The following is an 8,568-nucleotide window of genomic DNA, read 5'->3' as shown; positions in this document are numbered from 1 at the left end:
GCTCCTGCTGCTGCTCCTGTCGCCGGCCCAGGCCATGCTACTCCCGCCCCTCGTGGACGTGGCCAAGATGGCACGGATTTGGGCCACGGCCACCTGCGGAGAGCCGGATCCGGACAGTCCCCAGCAGGACCCGGGCAGGGACGAGCCCATGCGCTTCTGCCAGTTGGTTAGCCCCATATACCACACCAAAACCAAAACCATCCAGGTATGGCCGCTCGGAGCCGGGAGGGAGCCCACGGCAGGGAAGGGTCCCGGGCGGGAGGAGGGCGGCGGGCCTCGTGCCAGACCCGAAATCTCCGACTTCTCCCCCCGCGGTGTGTGTCAGGAGAGGACTTACACGTTATAGAGGTAGTGTCTCTCTGATGTCACGGAAAAGATGGCAACACTTAGCCGGCTGCCTGAAGGAGCCCTTCGAGGTTGGGAGATGGGCGTGGCGCATGAGCGCCTGGGGATCGGATCGCGGGGCTCACGCCTGGTCCGCACCTCGCCTGGCCTCGCCGCCTGCCCTCGACCCCGCGCCGAAGCTGAGCGAGTGCATTTGTCCTGCGGGGGGCTGAGGCATCTGAGTCCCATCTGGCTCCAAATCCTCTGCGCTAAGCCACCGTCCCCCCACGGTCCTGGAGAAACTGCCAGGGAAGAGAAACTTTGCCAGTAAGTTTGGAAGGAGCGTTTCAAAAGTGCAAGTTCAGCCTGGCCGTGGTGGCACGATTTGGGCCACTGGCATCTGCGGAGAACAGGGCCTCGGGAGGCCCTAGCCTGAGCTCTCCTGCAAATTGGTCCAAGTGTCTAGGTTAGTATGTCAGAGGTGCTTTTGACCATGCACTTGCAAAAATGAAAAGTAGTTGAACATGCAATGCCATGTGTGCTTCTTTATGAATTATATGCATGTGTTGCCATGTTAATATGCTGTGCGTGTCATAAAAAAGGAAAGGTTAAAATAACAATGGCAAAAATGCTTTTAATTTTAACAGCCTCGGAATAATTTTGTTTTCTCTGTTTCGTGATTGTGGATAACGGAATGTGCAAATATACAGTTGGGTTTTTTTTATTTTTCGGTTCCAGGGATCAAACTCAGGTGTGGTGCCACTAAGCGAAATCCCCAGCCCCTAAAATGTCTAGATTTTAACAAGTTGGGTTTAGCAGTTACGATTTAACAATTCTAGGTCAATGTCATAATAATACTGGATTTTAATCAGGGGGTTACGTAGCTGAGAACATATCCTAAACAGCACATAAACTCCGATGGAAGAGCTGCCTTGACTACTGAATTCCAGAGTCCTGTGAAAAATGGAAATACCGATTCCCTGTCTAAAGATTAAGAGAATTTAGGATGGTGACAGTAGCACATTAAACTGAGGGGCCCTGCTGACTGTGCGCCCTGGGAGACTGCCCGGGTCGTGTGCTGCCTGAGCTCACTGACTCCGCACTTATCCTTCAGTCATTCCAAAGTTTTTTTAAAAATTTATTTATTATTATTTATTTTTTAATTTTTCCGGTACTGGGAATGGAACTCAAGGCCTTGCACTTGCCAGGCAGGCGCGGGTGCTGAACGATATCCCTGGCCCTATTCTGAAGTTTTTTTTTGTTTAAGTAGAAACTTGGCTGGTAAATTGTTCACTTTTCAGGTTGTATTCAGGATTTCTGCTAGGAAGACTTGCAGCTTAATGTTTTAAATAGTAGACTCAGCACTCACTGTAAATTTTCTTTTGGGAACTATTAAAATATATTAGAAAATTTTGTTTCCACATTTAAAAAAGGCAAATATGAATATTTTTAGGGTTCTACAGTTCTCTTGATTCAGCCACAGAAGCATCTGTCTTTCAACATTCTTTTTTCAAGACATATATTTTCTTAGGACAGTGTTTACTTTTCTGCAAGGTGTTAAAATAACACCTTTCCTTTGATGGGTTAGAGCAAGTGCCTTTATTATTTTGTAAATATCTATCAAGTAGTGTATTGCTGGCAGCCACTTGTCATTCCAGCAGAAGTGAGCAAATTTGGATTTTTTTTTTTGGGTGGAAAAACCGTGTAACTCTTCTTTAAATTTAAAAGGCTCTTTAAGAGTTTTACTATAGTGGACCCTCGGTTACAACCAGCCGGACATACAACTTGGGTTATGCCTGGAATTTTAGTTTTAACTTAACTACCAAAGTGTGGAGTTATATCCTGAATGCCGGCTGCCTGAGCTTCCAGATGGTCTCAGATACAGATTTAACCCTTAAAGAGTTCTGGAAGGAACATTTATGTCATCATCCTTTCCTGTGTGGAGTTCATCGAGAAATCCTGGGCCAAGGTCTCTCTAAGGACAGTGAGATCTGCGTGGAAGAAAGTATGGCCTAAAATTATACAGGAGGGAGACTTTGAAGGCTGCGTAGAGGAATCTGAGCCTTCAGTTGACCACCTTGCGTTACAACCAGCCCTCGAGAATGAACTGAGTTCATAAGTCAAGGGTCCACTGTGTATGGTAATTCATGAGTTCTGTGTAGTCTGAAGAATTTCACAGTCACTTTCCATTTCAATAGTGGGTTGTAACTTATTTGTTGTTTTGGAGGAAGCACCCATATGTGCACCTAACCAGGCACATGTTAAGTGTCAGGTGATAGCCTGTCTTCTTCCCAGACACTCCAGACCATTGCTAAATTGTGACTCACTAACTTTGGTGGATGAAGGTCCTGTTATTCTGTGTACCACCTATTATTAAAATGGAAAATTTCATTTTTAAGTAAAATAAGGATGGCCAGCAACTTTAATATTTCCTTCATGAACTGTGCTGGATTTCCTAGCACATCTGATATTGGAAAGAGTGATCCTAATTAAGGGTAGAGTAGATGTGAGGAGAGGGAAGGCATCAAAGACACCCTCACCTGCCTCTGCTTACCCAGATTTGCCCCAAAGGGACATTCTCCTTCTCACCTTGATCGTGCAGAGGTTAACATGACTGGGCTAGAGGACCAGAAAAAAATCATGTCTCCTATTCTAACTGGTTTTCTAGAGCAGGTCATTAAACACGGGCCCCTAATGCTAGACAGGGTGGGCAGTGCTTTGTGAGGTCACCCCACAGTCTGTCTCTAGGCCAGCACGAAGCCTGCAGAAAGAGAATGCTGTCTGGTGTTGTGCTGTCCTCTCTCTTGCAAATAAGGTTGAACAAAAGCCCTCCTGAGCTGTACTTTCTGTTTTCACATGGAGGGTTTAGGAAGGTGTGCTGCTTGCTGACAAAGAAGTGTGCTGGGGACAAGAAAGGGTCATGAAGGCCTGGAGGTGGGACCACTAGACACTCACTATAGCCCAGCGTTGGTAGCAGTTGATATTGATTTGCTTTTCAGAAAAGGGCAAAGTGGTGAGAGATGGTAGAGAACAGAAGAATGATTGTGATTACGTATCTGTTATACCAGAGTGATGCTTGAATTGAATCTGCTCGTGTATGACTCCAGATAGGAAATTGAGAGGAGTTAACCAAAATGATAGTTCTATTTCTTTGAACTTTCTAAAAATAAATCATTGAGGTGAGGCACGATTTACAATTTGAAGCCAAAAGGATTTTGCAAAATATGTAAAAATAAAGAATAAAGGTCACATCTTGGAAAAAAATTTGGTTCTACTGTAGTGATTTTTTTGATAGTACATTTATAACACTGATGCTAATATTGAATGGTAGCCATGTTAACAAGCAGAGTATTTTTTAAAAGTCTGCGCCTTGTTTTTGTGTGAAAAATGCTCATTGTAGTTTCTCTGGATTTAAGATTTCTTTGAAAAGGTTTTATGTCCTCATCACTGCTCCAAGTTTTTGGTGGTAGAGACTCCTGTAATTCAGGGGTCTGGTCCCTTTGTTCACACCTGTATCGTGTTTAGCACAAAGTCTGGAACAGTACAGGTGCTCAGAAAATGTAGAATGAAGGATGGTGGACGAAGATAAGTTAAAGGCTCTATAGAAGTTAACATAAAGGGTAATGGAAAAAAAAGTTCTGTTGGAAAATAATTAAAAATGAAATATGTCATACTTTGTGCTTTAGTTTTAAATGTTTGTTCACCTGTAGAATCTGAAGATATTACATATTATTATATCTGGCAAAGGCAATGAAAAAATGGAAATAGAAAGCCATGTTGAAATATAACATAGTGCTTAGTTCAGCCTAGCACAAAAACTATATTTATAAGGTTGAAATGTACACATACACCTAACCTGATCTTTATTGTATACATTGACAGTTCAATACATCTTTTATTCATTCCTTAATTGTTCCATGATTTATGTATAGGGCTGTGTGTTTGCCCTCATTGATACTGATAGAGAAATACACACCCATGAGTGATGGCCAAGAATGAGAAAAGCCAGAAAGCAGTTTCAATGCTAGGTTTGTGTAACTTGGACTAATGGCCATAAACAGGAAACTCAATTTTGCCAGGTCTTTGTTTATAGAACTATTGTGAAAGAAAATCACTGGTCAGCTTCAATAAGGGCTTTTCCTTTCACTGATGTGAAATTTTTGGCTGAGGAGCCAAAGATTTTTGCTGCATCTATTAATATATTTGTAATAATTATTATTGATAAGTTATTTTGACACATACAAATGATGAGTCAGAAACTTAAGAATAAATGATTTTCCTAATATTTGTTCCCGTTTTGTGGAAACTAGTCAAATTTCAACAATGAAAACTTATGTACAAATCACACAAAGAAGACAAACATAAGTGTTTTCCCTGGAAAGCCAAGTTCACTCACAGTTAAGGGACATAGTTTTACAAATAAAACTAAAAGCAGTTTAAATTTTTTCCCACAAAGTACAGATGACTGGAGTATATGGACTTTTCTTTTTGGTGTTTTTAAGACATGGTCTCACTATGAAGTTCAGGCTATCCTTGAACTTACTTTGTAGCCCCTGGCTGTCCTTGAAATCAAGCAATCCTCCTGCCTTAGCTTCCCTAGTGCTGGGATTTCAGATATATGCCACATGTCCAGCTGGAGCTTATGGGCCTTTAGAGTGTTTGATAAACAGTCAGAACTACAAGTGTTCAACCCTTGAATTTAAAAATTTTACTTTATGCTCAGAATTACTGTTATCATTGAGAGTCTGGATCATTTAACCTGAAATAAAAAATGTATAGTCACAAGAAAAAGAGAAGGCAAGAATGTACCATTAATTCTAGCCCCTTCCTTGTAGAATAGTATCTAAATCATTCCAAAATAAGTGAGTTGCATATCTTTAGTATATGTGTGAAAACTACATTTTCTTTGTATCAAACAAAAAGTGTTTTTAGTATACCTATGAACACTATATTTTTTCATATCAAACCCAAGCTATTTGTAAATCATGAATCATTTTATTTGCAGTTTTATTTGAAGCATTACTTGAATATCCATGCAAATAGAAATTCAAAAGTTTTTAGTAAGTTTATATATGCACAGCTAACACTAGGATCCAGTTTTAGAATATTTCCATCAGCCCCCAAGGTTCTCTTGAGCTCATGCACTCACACCCTGAACTTGCTACCATTCTAGTTAACCACTGAACTACGTGGGTATCTATACACTTACCTTTTCTGGAAATTTAATATAAATGGAATCATATAATATGTAGTCTTTTGTGTCTGACTTGTTTCACTTATAATGTTTTAGAGGCTCATTCATACTGTTGCATGATTCAATAGTTTGTGTTTATTGCTTAGTAGTATTGGATTGCACACAGGTACAGCATTTTTTAAATCCATTCACTGGTTGATGGACATTTGCCTTGCTTCTCATTTTGTCTATTATAAATAATACTGCTGTGAACTTTCACAAGCAAGTCTTTGTGTGGACATATACTTTCATTTTCTTGGGTAGGTTCCTAGGGATGGATTTGCTAAATTGTATAGTAAGTTTAAGTTTTTATGATATTATTCATTATTAAACAGGAGTGTTGAGTCATATTTCTAACCGCAATGCTGTCAATCTTTGCTTCAGATATATTTAGGGCTTTGTTGTTTGGTGCAGATATGTTTACAATGGTAATGTGTTCCTAATGGATTGGCCCTGTTACCAACATGTAACTTCCATCTTTGTCTCTTGTATCAATTATAGACTTAAAGTCCATTTTGTCTGATATCAGTATTGTCATATTAGCTTTCTTTTGCTTCTGCGCATGTAACACATCTTTTCATATTCAACTTCTTTGTGTCTTAGGATATAAAATGACTCTTTTATACCTGGTATATATTTGGATTTTTTTTCCAGTACTGGGGATTGAACTCTGAACCTTGTGCTTGCAAAGCAGGCATAGTGCCACTAAGCTAAATCCCTTGCCCCTTTATCATGTTTCTAAAAACTCTGTTATGCCAGTTTCTGTCTTAACCTGTTATTTAAAAAGTGTTTATTAATAAAAAAGAGGACTTTTGTTATTTTTTCATTCATTACATTTACTGATACATTTTAGGTATCATGACATTCATTATTGGGATCTTGTACCTTTACATGATGTATCTTGGTTCTTTTTTTTCCCCAATTTCCTCCACTCTCCCTTCAACCCCTCCATCCCTCCCTATTTACAAAGACTTTTTTTCCATTTTTTCCTTGTTCCTTTCCCTTCTCTCTTTTCCCCAATGCTTTCCCCTTCCCCTTTGGACCTTTTTTTCCCTATTTCACATTATCTATTATACACTTAGTCATCATTTACACTTTCAGTTTCTCATAACAGAGAAACTATTTGGTATTTACACATGTGTGTCATATTTGTTTCACTTAAGATTATGGTCTCAATGTACATCTATTTAGTTGTAAATGTCTCTAGTTTCTAGGACTTCTGTCATTTTGCCACTTGTTTTTTATGTGTTTTTTTGATTACTCAATTATTCTGTCATTGCCTGCTTTTGTTTTTAATTGTCTTTCCTAGATACCATTTTTGACTCCCTTCCCCTTCCTAAGCTGTACATCTTTAAGTTATTTTCTTAGTTGTTGTTTTTGAGGCTTAAAATTGGCCCCCTAAATTTATAACATTTCAGCTTGAATCAGTATCAACTTCACTTCAGTAGCACCCAAAATTCTGCTCTTATATAGTTCTGTTAGTACTTTTAATGTTATTGTTGCAAATTACATCTTTATATGCTTTCACTTATTAACATTAATTTATAGTTATTATTTTACACACTTATCTTTTAAGTCACATATGAAAGGAAGGAGTTACAAACTATAACTACAATAATGCCAGATTTTGCTTATGGGCTTACCTGCACTAGTGTCATTTATATTTTAGAATGGCTTCGGATTACTTTCTAGTTTTCATTTTAGCCTAAAAGACTCCTTTTACCATTTCTTATAGGGCAAGTCTACTAATAATGAATTCTCTAAACTTTTGTTTATTTGGGAATGTCTTAGTTTTTTTTTTTATTTTTGAAGCATGATTCTTGATGAACAGCATCTTTCCATTCAATACTTTAAATAGATCATCTCTTGCTGGGTGAGGTGGCACACACCTATAATCCCAGCACTTGAGAGGCTGAGGCAGGAGGATCACTGAGTTCGAGACCAGCCTGGACTACATAGTGAGTTCCAGTTTAATCTCAACTACATAGTGAGATCCTGTCTCAAAAAAAAGATCATCTCACCACCTTCTGATTGCCATGATTTCTGATGAGAAAAGGGCTGTTAATCTAACTGAGGATTCTCATTATCTGAGGAATTACTTCTTTTGTACTGCTTTCAATATTCTATCTTTTGACAATTTGATTATAATGTGTCATAGTGTGAATCTCTTTGAGATTATCCTACTTGGCATTTGTTGAGTTTCTTGGAGAGATTTATGTCTTTCATCAGTTTGAGAAGTTTTTAACCATGATTTTTTTTTTCGGGTGTAATTTCTTCTCTTTCTGTCCTCCCCTTCTGAGACTCCTATAATATGTGTATTGATCTACTTCATGAATATTCTGCTGATCACTTAGGTTTTATTTATTTTTTCATTTTTTCTTTTCTATTCTTTAGGCTAGAGAATTTTAATTGACCTATCTCTGACTATAGATCATTGTATGCTTTTAACAGCTCCTAGAGTTCTCAAAAAGTTGAATCTGACAGTTTTTTTGCTTTGTTTTTGCCAGTTTGAAGGTCACTTCAGTGAAGGGACAGATCTTGGGACCTCGCTATTTCATCATTTTAGTGATACCCGCATATCCCAACCTTTTTGTTTGTTTGTTTTTGTTTTTGTTCTGGTACTACAACATGCTTAATTTTTAATTGTCTTTGCCTCAGCTCTGAAATCATTTACTTCTTTAAGGGCTTCTGGTTTTTCTTATTGAGAATGGTGCTGTGAAACCATGATCTGGGTGCTGCTGTGCTCATTGTTATTGGGGTTATCATTGTTTCCAGGCCCTTCAGGGAAAAGACCTGGGAGACATGGGAATCTTCTAACTTCTATACACACACATCCACATTAGAAATGAAGTTGATTTTTGCATACTGATTTTGTATATTGGGACTTTACTCTTTTTTATAGATTTTTTAGAATTTTCTACACACATGATTGTGTACTTTTTACTTCTTCCTTTCCAGTCTATATACCATTCATTCATTCATACACAAACACATCATACTAGATCCTAAGG

The 8,568-nt window shown here is 38.5% G+C and overlaps 1 protein-coding gene across 2 annotated transcripts in view; it reads left to right on the top strand.

Moving 5' to 3' along the window:
* Positions 1-6: 6 nt before the first annotated feature.
* Lama3 (laminin subunit alpha 3) overlaps positions 7-8,568 on the top strand; it is a 216,352-nt gene continuing 207,790 nt past the window's right edge. Inside the window, exon 1 of one of the 2 annotated variants that reach the window (XM_010638727.2) lies at positions 7-205. In XM_010638727.2, coding sequence (XP_010637029.1) covers positions 35-205 — 171 coding nt within the window. In that variant the 5' untranslated portion in view covers positions 7-34. Of the gene's footprint in view, positions 206-666; positions 791-8,568 lie in introns of those variants that run through there. The other variant, XM_010638728.2, reaches the window with a different exon arrangement.

The sequence above is a fragment of the Fukomys damarensis genome, unplaced genomic scaffold, assembly GCF_012274545.1.
Source record: "Fukomys damarensis isolate Sample0158 unplaced genomic scaffold, DMR_v1.0_HiC HiC_scaffold_30, whole genome shotgun sequence".
In the NCBI taxonomy this organism is placed as follows: Eukaryota; Metazoa; Chordata; class Mammalia; order Rodentia; family Bathyergidae; genus Fukomys; species Fukomys damarensis.
Note: the sequence above shows the minus strand (reverse complement) of the source record. Positions and strands in the feature narration are given on the sequence as shown.